At 41.6% G+C, this 20,614-nt stretch overlaps 1 protein-coding gene across 4 annotated transcripts in view; it reads left to right on the forward strand.

Annotated features, from left to right (window-relative positions):
- The window catches only part of GK (glycerol kinase), a gene marked incomplete at both ends in the record, with an annotated part of 95,757 nt that overhangs the window by 20,332 nt on the left and 54,811 nt on the right, over positions 1–20,614 (forward strand). For all 4 annotated transcript variants that reach the window (XM_080718514.1, XM_080718515.1, XM_080718516.1 and 1 more), the window contains 3 exons: positions 855–928; positions 3,671–3,777; positions 14,180–14,257. In XM_080718514.1, coding sequence (XP_080574640.1) covers positions 855–928; positions 3,671–3,777; positions 14,180–14,257 — 259 coding nt within the window. The remainder of the gene's footprint in view (positions 1–854; positions 929–3,670; positions 3,778–14,179; positions 14,258–20,614) is intronic.

Raw genomic sequence — 20,614 nt, forward strand, 5'->3', positions numbered from 1 at the left:
CTTAATAACTTTTATGATTCCATCTGAAGGGAAAGTTGAATATCATGTGTGGCATTTCATCTGATAAGACTTTTTCTACCTAGGAAGAATAACTGAATTGCTAAATAATTGTTTTTTATTTTATTTGTGTGTGTGTGTGTGTGTGTGTGTGTGTTTGTTTACTGGTACTGAGGATAGAACCCAGGGGCGTTCTATCTCTGGGCTATACCCTGAGCCCTATTAATAGGGTCTTCTTAAGTTGCTGAGAGCCTCAATAAGTTGCGGAGGCTCGCTCCAAAGTTATGATCCTCCTGTCTCAGCCTTCTAACTACTGGGGTTACAAGCATGTGCCACCACACCTGGCTGCGTTGCTAAATAACTTTGAACAAGCAGAGTATGGTGAAGCAGTCCTGTGATCCCAGTACTTGGGAAGCTGAGACAGGAGGATCTCAGGTTCAAAGCTAGCCTCAGCAACATAGTGAACAACTTAATGAGACCCCATTTCAACCTAAAAATTTATAATAGGGCTGGGGTTGGAGTTGCGGTAGAACACCCATGAATTCAATTCCCAGTGCCCCACAAAACCAAAGACCAAAAACTTTGAATATCTCTGCCCCTGCCCTGTACTGAGGATTGAACACAGAGGTATTTTACCTCCAAGCTACATCACAAGTTCTTTTTATTTGTTTTGAAGAAGGGTCTCTCTATGTTGCAAAGAATGTCACTGTGTTTGCTGAGTATGTCCTCAAACCTGGGATTCTCCTGTCTCAGCCTCTCAAGTACTGGGAATACGGGCCTATGCCAACATGCCCGGCTAAATGTTGAATAGCTTTGATATCTACCTTCATTTTTACACTGATTTTGCTGTTTTTCAGGTTTTTAATTCAAAAACAGCTGAACTTCTCAGTCATCATCAAGTGGAAATAAAACAGGAGTTCCCAAGAGAAGGGTATGTTTCCTGTTTTATCATACAAAGACACATCACACTCATTGGTTCATCTCACTTCACCTACCCTGTTCCTTGAGGGATTGGTATTATTAGTCCAGTAAAAGAAGCAATTACTTGGCAGGTCAGCAAAAGCATGTAGGTAATCAATGGCTTAGAAATTCACTGACAGAAGCCAGGTGTGGTGGCGCACGCTTGTAATCTCCGCGCTTGGGAGGCTGAGACAGGAGCATTGTACAGGTTCATAAGCCAGCCTCACCTACTTAGTGAGGCTCTCAGCAACTTAGTGAGACCCTGTTTCCAAATAAAATAGAAAAATGGGTCTGGGAGTTTAGCCCGGAGGTAGAAAGCCTCTGGGTTCCACCCCCAGTACCACACACACAAAAAAGAAATTCAGTGACAGAAAAGGATGAGGTGATAAGGTGAAAGAGTATTGCATTAGTTAGCTTTCCATCACTGTGACAAAATACCTGAGACAAATCTGCTTAAGGGAGGAAAGATTTTATGTTTGGGGCATTGGTTCAGTCTGTAGTTACTTGGCCCTTTGGAACTTAGCTGAGGCATAACACCATGTGGTAGACCATAGGTGGTCCTCCTATCCTGGCAGCCAGGAAGTAAGAAGTAAATAGAGAGACAGAGAAAGAAAAGGGGTGGAGATTATACGCACGTACGTACATACATACATACATACATACATACTCTTTAAGGACATGCCCCAGTAATTTACTTCCTCCAACTAGTCCACACCCAAAGTTCCCACTGTTTCCCAATAGCTCCACCAGCAAAGAACCAAGCATTCCACACTTGAGCTTTTGTGGACATTCTAAAGTCAAACTATAACAAGTGTTAAGCTGGTCGTGGTGGTGCACCCTGGTAATCTCAGTACTTGGAGGACTGATTCAGGAGGATCACAGGATGGTGGACAGCCTCAGCTACTTAGTAAGGCCCTCTGCAACCTAGTGAGACCCTGTTTCAAAACAAAAAAATGTGGCCAGGTGTGGTGGTGCACGCTTGTAATCCCCGTGCTTGGGAGGCAGAGACAGGAGGATCACGCAGGTTCGAAGCCAGGCTTGCTGGCTTAATAGACCCTGTTTCCAAATAAAAATATAAAAAACAGGTGTCTCGGAATGTAGCCCAGAGGTAGAAAGGTTTCCAGGAACCGCAGTACCACCAAAAAAAAAAATGTGTCAAAAGAGATTGGTACACTAAATTATTTTTCTTTGTGGTACTAGAGATTGAGCCTAGGAGCATTCTACCTCTGAGCTACACCCCCAGCCTGATATTTTATTCTTTATTTTGATTTTTTTCTGGTACCAGGTATTGAACCCAGGGGCATTCTACTTCTGAGCTACATCTTCATCCCCATTTTTTATTCTTTATTTTGAAACAGGGTCTCACTAAGTTGTGGAGGGCCTCAATAAGTAGCTGAGTCTGGCCGCAAAGCTTCGATACTCCAGTCTCAGCCTCAAAAGTACTGGAATTACAAGCATGCACCACCACACCCTGCTCAATAGACTAAATTTGACTTCAGAATTCCTTTTGCTTCCCATTTATATGATTTACAAATATTTATTATATAATTATATATTTATTGTATTCTATCAATTTAGAAATGACTAGTGAAATATGTAGTTTATCAAAATTCATCATATCCTCAAGATATAAAAAATTGGAGCCGGGCGTGGTGGCGCACGGTTGTAATCCCCGCACTTGGGAGGTGGAGACAGGAGGATTGTGCAGGCTCAAAGCCAGCCTCGCTGGCTTAAGAGACCCCGTTTCCAAATAAAAAATATAAAAATAGGTAGGGAATGTAGCCCAGAGGTAGAAGGGTTCCATCCCCAGTACCACCAAAAAAGAAAAAAAAGAATTGGAGAACTAATTTATGTTCATATTGGACTTCAAATATGACCATTTTAATCCGGGCATGGTGGCGCACGCTTGTAATCCCAGCATTTGGGAAGCTGAAACAGGAGGATCGCGGTTTGTGGACAGCCTCAGCTACTTAGTGAGGCCCTTTGCAACTCAGGGAGACCCTATTTCAAAATAAAGAATGAAAAATAGGTCTGGGCTGGGCGTGGTGACGTACACTTGTAATCCCCGCGCTTGGGAGGCATAGACAGGAGGATCACGCAGGTTCGAAGCCAGCCTCCCTGGTTTAAGACACCCTGTTTCCAAATAAAATTATAAAATAGGTCTGGGAGTGTAGCCCGGAGGTAGAAGGGTTTCCAGGAACCCCAGTACCACCAAAATAAATAAATAAGTAAATAAATAAATAAATAAATAAATAAATAGTGCTAGGGGTGTAGCTCACAGGTAAAATGCCCCTGGGTTCAATCCCTAGCACCACAAAAAAAAAAAAAAAATTTACGACTGGGCATGGTGGCACTTGCCTATAATCCCAGTACTTGGGAGGCTGAGACAAGAAAATGGCTGGTTTGTAGATAGCCTCAGCAAGTAACAAGAATAAAAGCAAACCAGCAAGACCCTGTTTCAAAACAAAAAACTTAAAAAATATGGGGCTGGGAGTATAGCTCAGAGGTAGAATGCCCCTGGGTTCAATCCCCAGTACCACAAATAAAAAGTAATGAAAACAGTAACAATAATAATGATATAGTAGTATGTAGGTATACTTTGCTTATCTTGTTTTCTCTTTGCACCAGCCTCACCCTCATAGGTTAACATTTTTATGTAAATAAGTCGTGTTGCTTTCTTGTAGACTAACCAAATGCATTCTTTTGTTCAAAGATGGGTGGAACAAGACCCTAAGGAAATCCTGCAGTCTGTCTATGAATGCATAGAGAAAACATGTGAGAAGCTTGGACAGCTCAATATCGATATTTCCAACATAAAAGGTACTTGACTGGGATATTCTATTTCTTGGGTATGAGTCTCTCAGTCAAATTCATTAATTCATTCTTTCAGCTCAGAATGAGTGTTTATGCAGTGCCAGCCATTTCTGTGAGAACTTGAGGATATATGACAGTAAACAGAAAGATTAAATTCCTGTTTTCATGGAGCTGTTATTTTGATGGGGGATCAAGACAAAACACACAAATAGAAGCTAATTTCAAATGCTAGTAAATTGCAGGCAGAAAATATAAATAACAAGCCGGGCGTGGTGGTGCACGCTTGTAATCCCCGCGCTTGGGAGGCTGAGACAGGACGATTGCACGGGTTCGAAGCCAGCCTCAGCTACTTAGTGAGACTCTCAGCAACTTAGCGAGACCCTGTTTCCAAATAAAATAGAAAATAGGTCTGTGAGTATAGCCAGGAGGTAGAAAGCCTCTGGGTTCCACCCACAGTACCACCACCAAAAAAGAAAGAAATATAAATAAGGTGATATGGTGAGATGGTGGGGTGTGCCTGGAGGAGCTTGTATTTTATTTTTTTTCAGTTGTAGTAATTGAACCTAGCGTTATCCCACTGAACTGTATCCCCAGTTCATTTTTCTATTTTCGTTTTAAGATAGGGTCTTGCTTAGTGGCCAGCGCCTTGAACCTGGAATCCTTTGGCCTCAGCCTCTTGAGTATCTGGGGATGCTGGGTATGGGGGCACATGCCTATAATCCCAGAATTTAGGAGGTGGAAACAGAAGGATTGCAGGTTCCAGGACAATTTCAGCAATTTAGTTTGACCCTCAGCAACCTAGTAAGACTCTGTTTCAAAATTTAAAAATATCAGCCTCAGCTACTTAGTGAGGCCCTTTGCAACTCAGGGAGACCTGTTTCAGAATAAAGAATTTTAAAAAAAGGTTGGGGGTGTAGCTCAGAGGTAGAATGCCCCTGGGTTCCATCCCAGTACTGCAAAAAAATAAATAAATAAAAAATATAAAATAGGGCTAGGAGGCCGGGCGTGGTGGCACACACTTGTAATCCCTGCGCTTGGGAGGCTGAAACAGGAGGATCGCACAGGTTCAAAGCCAGCCTCAGCTACTTAGTGAGGCTCTCAGCAACTTAGTGAGACCCTGTTTCCAAATAAAATATAAAATGGGTCTGGGAGGGAGTATAGCCTGGAAGTAGAAAGCCTCTGGGTTCCACCCCAGTACCACCACCGAAAAAAAAAAAAAAAAGAAAAAAAAAACATAGCTAGGAGTTATAGCTTAGAGTTAGAATACCTCTGGGTTCAACCTCCAGTACCAAAAAAAAAAAAAAAAACCAATTATCTGGGATTATAGGAGTGTGACACAATACCCAGTTTTCTAAATTCTGGGATTAAAGGTGTTAAAGGTGTACACCACCATACCAGGCTTTTTTTTTGGGGGGGTGGTCTGGGGATGGAACCCAGGGGCATTCAAACTCTGAGTTACACCCCTGCCCTATTTTTTATTCTTTATTTTGAAACCGGGTCTCACTGAGTTGCAGAGGGCCTCACTAAGCTGAGGCTGTCCGCGAACCCCAATCCTCCAGGTCTCAGCCTCCCGAATGCTGGGATTACAAGCATGCGCCACCATGCCTGGCTAGGCTTTATTTTTTATTTATTTTTTGTGGTACTGGGGATTGAACTCAGAGATATTATACCTCTGAGCTACACCCCAGCCCTATATTATTTTTTTTGTTTTGTTTTGTTTTTTATTTTGTGGGGTATTTTTTTTGTGTGTATGTGGTACTAGGGGTGGAACCCAGGGGCTTTTCTACCTCCAGGCTATACTCCCAGACCTACTTTTTATTTTATTTGGAAACATGGTCTCACTAAGTTGCTGAGGGCCTCACTAAGAAGCTGAGGCTGGCTTCGAACCTGTGTGATCGTCCTGTCTCAGCCTCCCAAGTACTGGGATTACAAGCATGCGCCACCACGCCGAGATCATCAGGCTTTATTTTTAATTTTGAAACAGAGCTTCATTAAGTTGCTGGACCTGACCTCGAACTTGTGATACTCCTTTCTCAGCCTCCCAAGTACCAGAATTAGAGGTGTGTGCTAGCACACTTACCTCCAACTCCCTCTATCTGCACAAGTGGAGGGAATTTACTATATAGGTCATGTAACTATCTAGTGGTGGATAGCATTAAGCACAATTAACCTAATTCCTAGACTAGTGCTTTTTTCTCTCTGAGCCACCCTGATGATATTCTTATAAATCACTTCGGTTTATATTTCTTGGGTAGTAAGTAAATTAGTTTGCCAGCTGATCAGTGATATCAATTATAGTCTTTTTTGATTATCATTAACAGAGTTCATCCTATTTGCTTGTATTTCTTTTATAAATTCCTGATTCAGCCAGGTGCAGTGGTGCACGCTTGTAATCCCCGCGCTTGGGAGGCTGAGACAGGAGGATCGCACAGGTTCGAAGCCAGCCTCAGCTACTTAGTGAGGCTCTCAGCAACTTAGTGAGACCCTGTTTCCAAATAAAATATCAAAAAATAGGCCTGGGAGTATAGCCCGGAGGTAGAAAGCCCCTGGGTTCCATTCCCAGTACCACCAAAAAGAAAAAGAAAAAAAATGCCTGATTCATTGGTTTTAGTTGTTTTCATCTGTAAAGAATTTCCTCCAAAATTAAAATTCGCCTTCTTGCCTAACAGCACATAGTAGCCCAAAGCAAGTTAATAAGCTGCTTCTTTCCTTCTTCACTTAGGCAGGCAGCTCTGTTCCTGGACTTAAAAAATTACAAAGTAAAGCCGGGCGTGGTGGCTTTACTTTGTAATCCCCACACTTGGGAGGCAGAGACAGGAGGATCGCGCAGGTTCGAAGCCAGCCGAGCGCACTGGCTTAGGAGACCCTGTTTGAAAAATATAAAAAAATAGGTCTGGGAGTGTAGCCCGGAGGTAGAAGGGCTTCCAGGAACCCCAGTACCACCAAAAAAAAAAAAAAAATTACAAAGTATAAAGAATTACAGAACACGACAGTCTCATTCATTCTCTTCCGTGCTATAGAAGCAGAATGCAACTGCTTCAAAGATGAAGGCATACAAATTACTAGGAATTAAATTCTCTTGTATCTAAAGCAGTTATTTTTCTGATAGAAAAAAAGGAATCCCACACATCCATTCCTTCAGTTGCTCATCCCCCAACATTCACACACATTTCTGTCTCCTCTTAGACATACTTTCAGGGGCCAGCTTAGGGGCCTCAGGCACTTAATTCTCTAAAATAACTTCCCTCAGTACTTGCATCTCGTTTGCAATTGTCAAGTGTACTTGCCATTTTCTGTATGAAACTATATAAAGGTTTTGGGTTCTCTTTTGTGTGTGTGTGTGAGGAGGGTGGTACTGGGGATTGAACCCTGGGGCATCCTACCTTTGAGCTAGACCCCAGTCCTATATTATTATTTTTATTTATTTACTTTTTTTTTGGTGGTACTGGGGGTGGAACCCAGAGGCTTTCTACCTGCAGGCTATACTCCCAGACCTATTTTATACTTTATTTGGAAACAGGGTCTCACTAAGTTGCTGAGAGCCTCACTAAGTAGCCGAGGCTGGCTTCGAACCTGTGTGATCCTCCTGTCTCAGCCTCCCAAGCGCGGGGATTACAAGCGTGCGCCACCACGCCCGGCTTATTATATTTTTTTATTTTGAAACAGTGTCTTACTAGGTTGATGAGAGTCTCATTACTTGCTGAGGCTTTCCTTGTACCTGAGATCCTCCTGTCTCAGCCTCCCAAGTACTGGGATTACAAGCATGTACCACCACGCCCATCTTGATTTCTGTTTTTATTTTAATTTATTTTTGGAACTGAATCCTACTGTGTTGCCCAGACTGGCCTCTAACTTGCAGTTCTCCTGACTCGGCCTCCTTAGAAGTTAGAATTGCATTCTTATGCAACCGTGTCCTTGTGTCTGTGGGGGAGCAGCAGTGTGGGGATTGAATCCAGGGTTTTGTGCATGTTAAGCAAATATTCTACCTATGAGATACATACCCAGCACTGACGTAAGTTTTTATTACTTAAAAAGTTCATTCAAGCCAGGCGTGGTGGCGCACGCTTGTAATCCCAGCATTCGGGAGGCTGAGACTGGAGGATTGCGGTTCTCGGACGGCCTCAGCTACTTAGTGAGGCCCTTTGCAACTCAGTGAGACCCGGTTTCAAAATAAAGAATAAAGAATAGGACAGGGGCTGTAGCTCAGAGGTCTAATGCCCCTGGGTTCCATCCCCAGACCTGAAAAAAAATTCATTCCAGCCTGGTGTAGTGGGACACATGCCTATAACCCCAGAACTTGGGAGGTTGAGGCAGAGGGATCGCATGTTTGAGGACAGAGTCAGCAAGTAGTGAGACTCTCATCAAACTAGCAAGACCCTATTTCAAAGTAAAACTCAAAATAGGGCTGGGGGTGTATCTCAGGGGAAGATGGCCTCTGGGTTCAATCCCTAGTACCACAAGGAAAAAAATTAATTCCCCTTTTTACATGACACTTGTAGTAGCCAGAAAGCCTTTCTCTAAAGCTCTTATTATTTTGCTCTGTCTGATTTTAGGAATTTTTTCAAAATACATTCCAATTTTAAACTTTTGGTTTCTTTTTTTGTTGTGCTGGGAATCAAACCCAGGACCTTACATATGCTAGGCAAGTGTTCCCCCACTGGGCTACACCCTAGACCGATTTTATTTTTTAAAAGGATTCGTTTCATTCATGATAATATCAATACAACAATTATTTATATCATGGGAGTATTTCCAAAGGTTTTTTTTTCTAAGTATATTTTATTTTATTTATTTATTTATTTTGGTGGTACTGGGGTTCCTGGAAGCTCTTCTACCTCTAGGCTACACTTCCAGAGCTATTTTTTATTTTTGGAAACAGGGTCTCCTAAGCCAGCGCGCGCGGCTGGCTTCGAACCTGCGCGATCCTCCTGTCTCCGCCTCCCAAGCGCGGGGATTACAAGCGTGCGCCACCACGCCCGGCTAAGTATATTTTATTAAGTATGATTATAACTTTACACCTATAATCAAAATTTAACCAGATTTTTTTAAACAAAGTTTAAATAAAATTTAACTGGGGATTTTTTTCCTTGGCACTGGGGATTGAATCCAGGGACATCCTATTCCTTAGTTACATCCTCAACCCTGTGATCCTCCCGACTCAGCCTCCCAAATACTGAGATCGTAGGTGTCATCATACCTGGCTAGAGAAGGGTTTTTAAAACTATAAAAGGCAGTGTGTGGTGACAAATACCTATAATCCCAGTACTTGGGAGACTGAAACAAGAGGATCACGGGTTTGATGACAGCTTTAGCAAGTATAAGACTCTCATCAACCTAGTGAAACCTTGTTTGAAACTAAAAATTGAACTGGGGGTGTGCCTTGCATGTAGAATTCCCCTGGATCCAATCCCCAGTACCCTCCCCTCGCACACACAAATGTAAAAGCCAGACGCAGTGACACACACCTGTCGTCCCAGTGATGGGGGTGGGAGCTGAGACAGGGAAACCAAAAGTCTGAGGATAGCCTGAGCAACTTGGTGAGATCCTGTTTCAAAAACTAAAGAGAGGTGGGTGGCTAAGGATGTGACTCAGAAGGAGGACGCCCCTGGGTTCAAACTCTAGTACCAAAAAAATTTATTGAGGATGTTAGGCTAAAATGACAAGAGGTACCAGACCCGATGGCCCCTTCCTGTAATTGGGAAGCTGAGGCAGGAGAATTTCTGCTTCAAAGCCAGCCTCAGCAACTTAGCGAAACCTTGTTTCAAAATAGCACAAAGTAAAATAGGGCTGAGGGTGTAGCTCAGAGTTAGACACCCCTACATTTAATTCTCAATCACTGGCCGGGCGTGGTGGCGCACGCTTGTAATCCCCGCACTTGGGAGGCGGAGACAGGAGGATCGCGCAGGTTCGAAGCCAGCCGCGCTGGCGTAAGAGACCCTGTTTCAAAAATATAAAATAGGTCTGGGAGTGTAGCCCGGAGGAAGAAGGGCTTCCAGGAACCCCAGTACCACCAAAAAAAAAAAAATTAATTCTCAATCACTCACACACACACACACACACACTCACACACACACTCACACACACTGGGTTAGGGTAAGGTTGCATAAGAGCTGAGAGCCCCAAGGAGGAATGGATAATACGTGGCTGGAGAAGAATTCCAAGAAGCTTTATCACTGGACTTTGATTGTCTGCAAGTAAAGCAATATTACCTGGCATGAAGAAGTGGAATTAAGATAGAAGAGAAAGGAGTGGCCAGGGAGGATCCTATGACCAAGAAATCAGATGGAAATCACTTGAGATTAGATTCTGAACACAAGGCGGAAAGAGTCAGCAAGAAGAGGCAATATGATGGGTGTTGAATAGTGACTCAAGGACTGTGGCTGGGGGAGCAGCCAGGTCGTTCACAGGAAAATTAATGCAGTGACGAGGAAATAGGATACTTTATTGCCGGGTGTGGTGGCCCATGCTTGTAATTCCACTACTTGGGAGGCTTGAGACAGGAGGATCGCAGGTTCCTGGACAGCTTCAGCTACTTAGGCCCTCTATGACTTAGTGAGACCCTGTTTCAAAATCTAAAGAACAGAAAATGGGGCTGGGGGTATAGCTCAGAGGTAGAATGCCCCTGCGTTCAATCCCCAGTTCTGAAGAAAAAGGTTTGATATTTACAGTACTCCACTGGAGAAACCCATTGCTTCTGCCAGCTTCTGGGGAATTCCTTATGTGTCCTGCTTAGGTCAGGCCCATTCTCTACAACGTTTGCTTGACTCTGTCTCCATTAATAAGTAGATAGCACTTATTGAGCACTTACTATGTGCCAGGTGTGTGTGTGTGTGTGTGTGTGTGTGTGTGTGTGTGTGTGTGTCTGATGTTGAGGATTTAACCCAGTGCTGAGCTACACCCCCAGCACTATATTTTTATTTTGAAAGAGGGTCTTACTCCCTGCTGAGTCTATCCTTGAACTTGGAATCCTCCAGTGTCAGCCTCCTAAGTACTGGGATTACAAGCATGTACTACCAATCTGGCTTTTTTTTAGTACTGGGAATTGAACCCTGCGTTGTTCTACCTTTGAACTATACCTCCAAGCCCTTTTAGTTTTCTATTTTATTTTATTTGTGTGTGTGTGTGTGTGTGTGTGGTCCTGAGGATTGAACCCAGACTCTTTCTACTTCTGATCTATACTCCTCAGCCTAATTCTATTTTTTATTTTGAACAGGATCTCACTAAGTTCTGTGAGCCTTGTTGCTGAGGCTGTCCTCGAATCCTAAATCCTTTAGTCTCAGCCTCCCAAGTACTGGAATTACAGATGTGTTCCACCACAACTGATTTTAATTTTCTTTTTTTTTTCCTTTTTTTGTGGTACTGGGGATTGAAACTAGGGGCATTCTATCTCAGAGTTACAGTCTGAGTCCTATTTTTGTTTCTATTTTGAAACAGAGTCTCACTAGGTTGAGAGCCTCACTACTTGCTGAGGCTGTCCTCAAAACTGTGATCCTCCTGTCTCAGCCTCCCAAGTATTGGGTTTACAGGTGTGTGTCATGATACCCGGCTCTAATTTTCTTATTTTGAAACAGGGTTTAAGCTAAGTTGCTGGGGCCAGCCTTGAACTTTCAATTCCTGTCTCAGCCTCACAAGCACTGAGACTGCAGGTGTGTGCAACCACACCTAGCTGTTATTTGTTTTAATGTACATTGACTCACTACGATCACCCTGTAAGGTGAGGACTTTATTTTCTTCATTTTACAGATGACAATTATGAGAAAAAACAAAACAAACTCCAAATTTAAACCACAGCTCTCTGATTTCAGAACCTATACTCTACTGAAGAGTCCCCCAAACTCTTTCCCCCTTATTTTGCAGAAATTGGTATTGAACCAAGGGGTTTACATATGTTAGGCAAACACTGGGCTACATCCCAACCCCTCCCCCTTAAGTAACCGGGAATTGAACCTAGTGACGATCTTCTTCTGAGCTGCCCCCAGCCCTTTTTATTTTTCTTTTGAAACAGGATCTCACTATGTTGCTCAGAATCTTGCTACACTGCTGAGGCTGGTCTTGAATTGCAATCCTCCTGTCCCAGCCTCCCAAGTACTGACTACTGGCATGTGCCACCATGCCTGGATCCCAGCCCTTTTTTTTTTTTTTGCTTTGATTTTCTTGTGGTACTGGGGATTGAACCCAGGGGCATTCTACCTCCAAGCTAAACCACCAGCCCTATTTTTTATTCTTTATTTTGAAACAGGGTCTCACTAAGTTGTGAGGCTGTCCGCGAACCGCCATCCTCCTGTCTCAGCCTCCCAAGTATTGGGATTACAAGCCTGCACCACCACGCCTGGCTTTCCCGAGCCTTTTTCTCAATTTTATTTTGAGACGGGGACTCAACTGTGTTGCTGAGACAGGGTTAGAACTTGTGATCCTCCTCCCTCAGCCTCCCAAGTAGCTGCCATTGTATTATACTTCTTGGTCTTATTTTCTTTGGTCCCAATTCCTCTACTTAGTATGTGGATTTCCTGCCCCTTTTATCTCAAGGGAACTAATGGTGTTGAGTCCCACTTAGGGTTCCTCCCTTCACCTGTGCTGTCAGTCCCAACTCTGTGTGTGTGTGTGTGTGTGTGTGTGTGTGTGTGTGTGTGTGCGTGCGTGCGTTGCTGGAGATTGAACCCAGGAACATTCTACCTCTGAGCTATACCCCTAGCCATGTTTTATTTTTTTATTTAGAAACAGGGTCTCAATAAGTTGCTGACAGCCTCCCTAAGTTGCTGAGGCTGGCCATGAACCTGTGATCCTTCTATATTTCAGCCTTCCAAGTACTAGAATTACAGGTGTGTGCCACCATCCCCAGCCCACTGGCTGGATATTTTTTTTTCTTTTTTTCTATTTTCTTTTTGCAGTACTGGATATTGAACCCAGGGACATTCTACCTCCGAGCTACACCCCATCCCTATTTTTTATTCTTTATTTTGAAACAGGGTCTCACTAGGTTGCAAAGGGCCTCACTAAGTAGCTGAGGCTGTCCTTGAACTACAGCCTCCTGTCTCAGCCTCCCAAATGCTGGGATTACAAGCGTGCGCCACCACACCTGGCTTGGATATTTTTTTAAATACTAAAGTAGTCTAGCACAGATTGATATGCCTTGAGAGATAGGGTATCTTGTCACTTGAAGTGTTCTTTGGGTGGTCACATGACAATTACTCTTTATATTTGAGCATCAAAAGTGGTATTGATGATGTGGACTTTAAGGTCTGTGCTGATCTTAAATTCTGTTAGAGCTCATTCCTTTGGCTCAGTGTTTCCTACCTGGGATGCTCATTAAAATCACCTAGTGAATTTTGGGAACCAGTACCAATGCTCAGATTCCATCCTAGGTCAGTTAAGTTGGATAGGTTTTTGCTGGGCTAGAGCCATTGGTATGTTTTAGCCGGGCGTCGTGGCGCACGCTTGTAATCCCCGCACTTGGGAGGCTGAGACAGGAGGATCGCACAGGTTTGAAGCCAGCCTCAGCTACTTAGTGAGGCTCTCGGCAACTTAGTGAAACCCTGTTTCCAAATAAAATATATTTTTAAAAAATAGGTCTGGGAGCATAGCCTGGAGGTAGAAAAGCCCCTGGGTTCCACCCCAGTACCACCAAAAATAAATAAATAAATAAATAAATAAATAAATAAATAAATAGAGCCATTGGTATATTTTAGAAGCTCCCTAGTTGATTCTGAAGTACAGACAAGTCTGGGAAAGCCTAATTTAGCAGAACTAAAGTGATCTGAATAAGATATTATGCATTAGTATTTTACTTAGGGTAACATATTTTTTAAATATGGCACCTGAGTTAGTTACTTTTAGGTTAGGATAATGTAAATGCCATGATATAATTGTGTTGATTTAAACTCCCATGCATTGTAACATATTGTTAAAACATAGGAATAAAACTGACTTTCTAACCAACCACAATAAAAGGTTGCTCAACCTGAGAAATTTTGCCTATGACTATTTTCTTAAAATTCAGGTATGTACACACATATACAATTTATAGAAAGAGGTTTTTTGCAGCAATTGGCAAGTAAGTAAATGAGGTGATTGTTGGTGTGCTCAAAATAATAAATTAGGTATTATAAACTTATGCATTATTGTATTCTTTAAGGCAAACTGGGAGCCTTTCCTTTGGGTATTGATATGGGTCTGTGTCATGGTGTGTAAGTAATATAGCAGGATGGTATATGTATAAATAAAAAAAACCTTGACATCATGTGTTAATTTCTTTTAGGGTCACTCAATTGAAATAGTATCATTACCAATGTTCCAAATGTCTTTTTTTGGGAATTGTTATGTTTAGTTGTGTCTATAACAAAACTGACTGTCCCCCTGAATTAGTTTTCCACTTGTTTAATTTTCTACTCCCTTCTGTTTATCTTTAAAGCTATTGGTGTCAGCAACCAGAGGGAAACCACCGTAGTCTGGGACAAGTTAACTGGAGAGCCTCTCTACAATGCTGTGGGTAAGCCATCATGCATGGAGGTTAAGAACAGGGCCTCTCTACACTTGCAAATGTGGTTATTCTAAAATGTCTTGCTAATCCTGGGCGTGGTGGCGCACGCTTGTAATCCCAGCATTTAGGAGGCTGAGACAGGAGGATCTCGGTTCGCAGACAGCCTCAGCTACTTAATGAGGCTCTCTTCAACTTAGACTCTTTCAAAATAAAGAATAAGGCAGAAGCATCCTCTAAGAAATTAGCTGTTTTATTTATAATTTTTAGATTGTATTAATTTATGTATTGAACCAATGTTCTCCCATAGTATCTCCTCTCGCTGATTATTTATATTATACAAATGGGTGAATGTTGCCAGAATTGTTTTAAACTTGCTTCTGACATAAATGAGATCTCACTTCTTCCTACCCTCAAAAATCAAAATTACAAATTTCCATAGTAATCTGTCTATAAAGTTATGGTTTTCTTGCTATCTAAGAATTTGAATTACTTTTTCTACTTCTGATCTGTATTGATCTATATCCATTCCCATTTCTTTTGTGTGTGTATGTGTGTGTGTGTGCATGTGTGTGTGGTACTAAGAATCAAACCCGGGGGCATTCTACCTCCCAGCTACACGCCCAGCCCTGTTTTTATTATTTATTTCGAAATAGTCTCACTAAGTTACGGAGGACCTCACCAAGTAGCTGACGCTGGCCACAAACCTGAGATCCTCCTATCTTAGCATCCCAAATGCTGGGGTTGCAAACATGTGTCACCATGACTGACTTTCTTATTTTTCTATTTTTTGAAACTGACCTTGGACCTTTGATCCTCCTACCTCAGCATCCCAAGTACTGGGATTACAGGCATGGCACTACCATGCCTGACTAAATTCCTTTTGTGAGGTTATAAAAATGAAGTATTAGAATTTTAGCTGCTTCTGCTATAAAATTGGCTGTTTCGGCAGTGGTTCAAATTCAAATATATTGCTTTTAGAAATCACATCCTAGATGTCAATGACCATGGGTAGTTTTCAGAATCATTGTTAGGAAATGAAAGTTGTTGAGTACTAACTAAACAGTACTGGTACTTCCTAAAAGGAAAATTGTGTTCTAAATGTAATAACCATTAAGTCTCCGTCAAAAATAGAAAAACACATTTTTAGTCAATAAAATAACAGGTTGTTAGATAGGGAATGGAGCTAGAAATTGTCAGAGGTAGGTTGACAGTGAATTTATTTATTTATTTATTTATTTATTTATTTATTTACTTACTTACTTACTTATGTATGGTACTGGGAATTGAGCCCAGGGTCATTCTACCTCTGAGTTATATCCCCAGCCCAATTTTATTTTTATTTTGAGACAGGGTCTCACTAATTCTTGAGTTAGGCCTTGAACCTGTGGTCCTCCTCTCAGCTTCTCAAGTACTGGGATTATAGATGTATGCCATGACACCGGATGCTTCTTTTCTTTTTTGAGGTGAGGTTTTATAATATTGCCCAGGGTGGTCTCCAACTCCTAGGTTCAAGTGGTCCTCCTGCCTTAGCCTCCTGAGTGCTAAGACTATAGGTGTGACCACTGCCTATCTAGAGGGAGTTATTGTTAATTTACCGTTATTTTAGTAATACAGTTACATTAGTATTGATTGAGAGAAATATTAAAGCAGAAGATATGTAAAAAAGATTTGTAAAAAGATACATTATAAGAGTAGCATGAATTCCTTAGGAATAGTATTATAAAAATTAAAGTATTTAATGTTGTTGCATTATTAAAAAAAAAACCACTTAGTATATGTTCTATTTGATAAAAAGTACTTAAGTTTTTCCAAGACTTTCAACCAAAGACCCTATTATACGAGGGTACATATTTTAAATTTTTACTTTGTTTTCTCATAAGTCTTTCATTTTGAATATCAGTGAGGTTGACTATCAAAAAATTCTTTTGAAGGTACTGAAGATGAAAACTGGGTGCATCTACCTCTGTGTTATATTTCCAGCCATTTTTTTTTCATTGAAACAGAGTCTCACCAAAATGTGGAGGCTGGCCTCAAACATAGGATTTTCCTCTCTTAGCTTCCCAAGTACTGGGATTACATTCTTGGACCACCATGCCTGACTTAGAACTTTAATGAACAGTATTTTTGGTATGTTAATGTTAGCTAACTACTTTAATTAGATAGAGCTTTTTGTGATTTAAGTTCTTTAAGATGGATATTACACCAGGGTGTCGTGGCACCCCTGTAATCTCAGCACTTGGAAAGGTAAGACAGCAGGATTGATGAGGCCTGCCTTAGCAATTTAGCAAAATCCAATTTTAAAATAAAAAGGGCTGGAGGTATAGCTCAGAGGTAGAATGTCCCTGGGTTCAATCCTGAGTACCCCCCCCCCAGACACATATACTCTAAATTATTAGGAAAGGAATAATATGGAAATAAAGCCAGATAAGGTGGTACACACCTATAATTCCAGTACTTGGAAGGCTGAGACAGGAGTATTACAGGTTTGAGGACATCCTCTGCAGTGTATCAGACTCAACAACCTAATGAGACCCTGTTTCAACATAAAAAAGGCAGGCATGGGATTAGGGGCCTGTAATTCCAGTACTTAGGAGGCTGAGAATTCCAAGTATGAGGACAGCCTCAGGAAATAATGAGACTCCCATCAACCTAGTGAGATCCTGTTTCCAATTTAAAAAAAGGGTAGGGGTGTAGTTTAGAGATAGAATACCCCCGGGTTCAATCAACAGTAACACACACACACACACACACACACACACACACACACACACGAATTGTGCACACTTAAAAGCCTTGTACTTGGGAGGCTGAGGCAGGAGGATTACAGGTTTGAAGCCTGCTTCAGCAGTTTAATGAGGCTCTCAGCAACTTAGAACCTGTTTCCAAAAACAAAACAAACAAACAAAAAATAAAGCCAGGCATGGTGGCACATTCTTGTAATTCCAGTACTTGGGAGGCTGAGACAGGAGGATTACAGGTTCACAGCCAGCCTCAGCTAACTAATGAGGCCCTCTGAAACTTAATGTGACCCTGATTCAAAACGAAGAATAAAAAAATAGGGCTGGGGTTATAGTTTGGAGGTAGAATGCCCCTGGGTTCAATCCCTGGTGTCACAAATAAGTAAATGAATAAATAAATAAGCAAGCATGCCAAGGTTAGAAAGTAAAAAAATAAAATAGAACTGGAGGTGTAGCTCAGAGGTAGAATGCCCCTAGGTTTACTATCTAGTACCAAAATAAAATAAAATAAAATATGGAAATATAAATATTTTTACCCATAGGCCTTTGTGGACTGCACAAGCATTGCTTGGAGGTCATACACAGATCTCAGATAGTGCAGGCAGGGAGTAGAGAAGAACCTGTGCTCCAATAACTTTATTAGATACAAAGGATAACTAAAAAAGATTTGCTACAGAAGATTCTATTTGGTGGGCTTAAGGAAGGAACAGGTTTCAGGAGTTTACTCTTTGACTGGTAGATCTGCGTAGAAATGTGATGTGGGGGGGTCAGCAGAGCCAGGCAAGGAGTCTTTGTGCAGCCTCCCTTAGGGAGGTGTTCGTCAAGAGGATGCTATATAAAGCAAATATCTGGATCAACCACATTGGGGAACTGGGAGAAGGTAATAACTAGAAATTTTGCCAAGGGTGACTGAGCCCTGTCTTTCTGGTATAAGAAAGTTAAACATATAAAAATTCATAAAGAGTTGTACTTTTTCCCACTAGCAGAAGTAAGGCCCTACACTAAGTAACCAGAAAGTTCCTATTAAGTTCCAAATCCTGCGTTGTAAAAATTGAAGTTTAAAGTTTTGAAAACCAGGGAGATGGAAACGTCTGAACCAGTGACAGGAGAAATGAAACCTGGCCAAAGAGTTTAAACAAATAGGCAAGGCTTTAATTGGGAAGAGAAAAGGGAGGGAGGCTTTACCTGTGGCAGAAGGTGACTCTCAGCACTGGCTGAGAGAAAACTCAGGCTGCCCCCTTCAACAAAAGGAGGATCTAGTCTTTTACTTTATCCAAGGCGGACTAGTTTTCCGCTAATCAGGAGTATGGTAATTTTTTCAGGATTTTTTTCTTTGTTGACTATCCTCAGAAACATCTTGGTATTGTCTTCTTTCTGGTCTCTGGTTAAGAATAGAAGCTTGGAGAAAAGGCACATTCCACACATTGTTGAAAGAGGGGGCAGGAAAGATTTTATCACTAACCAGTTCAGGACCTAAGAGCTTATTCCCTTTTTTGTCTCTGACTGAATGGTCATTTAAAAACAGCTTCACTGGGGAAGCTGAGACAGGAGGATCCCATGTATGAGGCCAGCTTCAGCAATTTAGTAAGGCTGTTGGCAATTTAGCAAGACTCTTTTTCCAATGAAAAAATAAAATAGGGCTTAGGGCATGGCTCGAAGGTAGAATGCCTCTGAGTTCAATCCCTGGCACCATAGAAAAGAAAAAAAAAAACACATCTGCAACTAAGCTAGTTGAAGAAATGCTTACAATGAAGAATTTAAGTAACCACTTCACTCCCAGTTTTTTTTTTTTCTATATACATCTTTTCCTTCTTCCTGTTTCCTTCTCTGCCCTTTTCCCATTCTTTGTGTTTGGAATATTAATTTAAATGCACCTATCTTATATGAAGAACAGCTTTTGTACACTGAGTCACATGTGTTTTTGACTGTTTTTGTAAGCACTTTGTAATCTAGTTTGGGAAAGAGACCAACAAAAAATGAGGAAAGAGTTGAGTGTGTGCTGCTAAGTTGTATATGAATATGGACAAGTCTTTCAGTATGATATTTTTTTCGCGGTACTGGGAATTGAACCCAGGGGCATTCTACCTCCAGGCTATGTACCCAGCCCTATTATTCTTTATTTTGAAACAGGGTCTCACTAAGTTGTGGAGGGCCTCACTAACTAGCTGAGGCTGGCTGTGAATCTGCCATCTTCCTTTCTCAGCCTCCCAAGTACTGGGATTGCAATCATGTGCATTCAGTATGGATTTTTAATTTTTGGCATACCAGCATAATTGAGGTTAGAGTTCATTTGGGCCTTAAATCATGTGCTGATTGCATTAGAGAAAGAAAAAAATTGAGAAAAAGTATGAATAAGCTGTGATGGTGAAAATGTCTTATTGAAATGAGGACATTTCTGCTTTTAGAGTTCTTGTCCAGTAGATCCAAGGACTAGAAAAGGGTATAGAAATATGAAAATTTATTTTAAGTCAGGGAAAGATAGAAGACACACCATCTGTCTTCCAAGGACAGAAAGAGAGTGACCTTGTAGCTCTTGGGAAGTGGGCTTTTAAACTTTACTGAGGGTTTCTATGTACCCTTTTAAGATTGGTCAGAATCAGCTTTTGGGGAACGAATGACTTTTGCTCAGTTTTAATCCTTAATTTGAATGGTTTTCTGTGGGCTGGTCAGAGTCCTGATTCCCTGGTGCCACTTTTCTGTTGCCCTCTTCCAACCTCACAGAAGGAATGCAGATGGCCTTTTTCCTTCCTGTTCCCACCCAGCTCCTCTACCCTGCCTAATGTTCCCTCCTCTGATGAAGTGACCCTAACTGCTATTAAGGAAATGGGGTGATAATTGTTATAACTGCTTTGAGCTGGTATGGGGTGCTGTCAGAGTATTTCAGTTTTGAGTCTTGGGGGGTGGATGATTTAGAGGACCATGGAAGAAGAAGCTCTTCAAATGGTGTTTTGTTTTCATAGTAATCTGGAGCTGGAGGACTGAGAGAGTCTGGTTATCTTGGCTCAAAGTCATTCATGGTGGTTTAGTGCACATCTACATGAAAACCTGATACATTAGTATATTATACAATAACCCAGATATCCTTCCATAATGGTTTTTTTTATAACCCTTTATGTGAGCCACCTACCTGTTATTTTAAATTGGAGGACAGGTAGCCAACCCATTTACATAGACCGTGAGTTACTTTATATATCATTGCAAAAAGTTTTTGTGGCACAAAACCTGAAAAAACCAAGCATGTATTTTTTTCGGGGTACTAGGCGTGAACCCAGGGGCTTTTTTTTTTAACCTCTGGTCTATACTCCCAGACCTATTTTATACTTTATTTAGAAACAGGGTCTCACTAAGTTACTGAGAGCCTCACTAAGTAGCTGAGGCTGGCTTCGAACCTATGCAATCCTCCTGTCTCAGCCTCCCAAACACTGGGATTACAAGCGTGTGCCACCACGCCTGGCAAGCACGTTGTTTTTAACTTAGCTTAAACAGGGTTTTATGTCTGTAAGATTTTGAATAGGACTCCGATCTCCTAGATGCTTACTGGAATAGGAATTTTCACTTTTGTAGCATCTGATTATCCTGGACCTGTAAAACTCAAGAACAACAGGTTTAACTTCATAGCATCTTATAA

This window comes from Muscardinus avellanarius (genome assembly GCF_963383645.1).
Source record: "Muscardinus avellanarius genome assembly, chromosome: X".
Lineage (NCBI taxonomy): Eukaryota > Metazoa > Chordata > Mammalia > Rodentia > Gliridae > Muscardinus > Muscardinus avellanarius.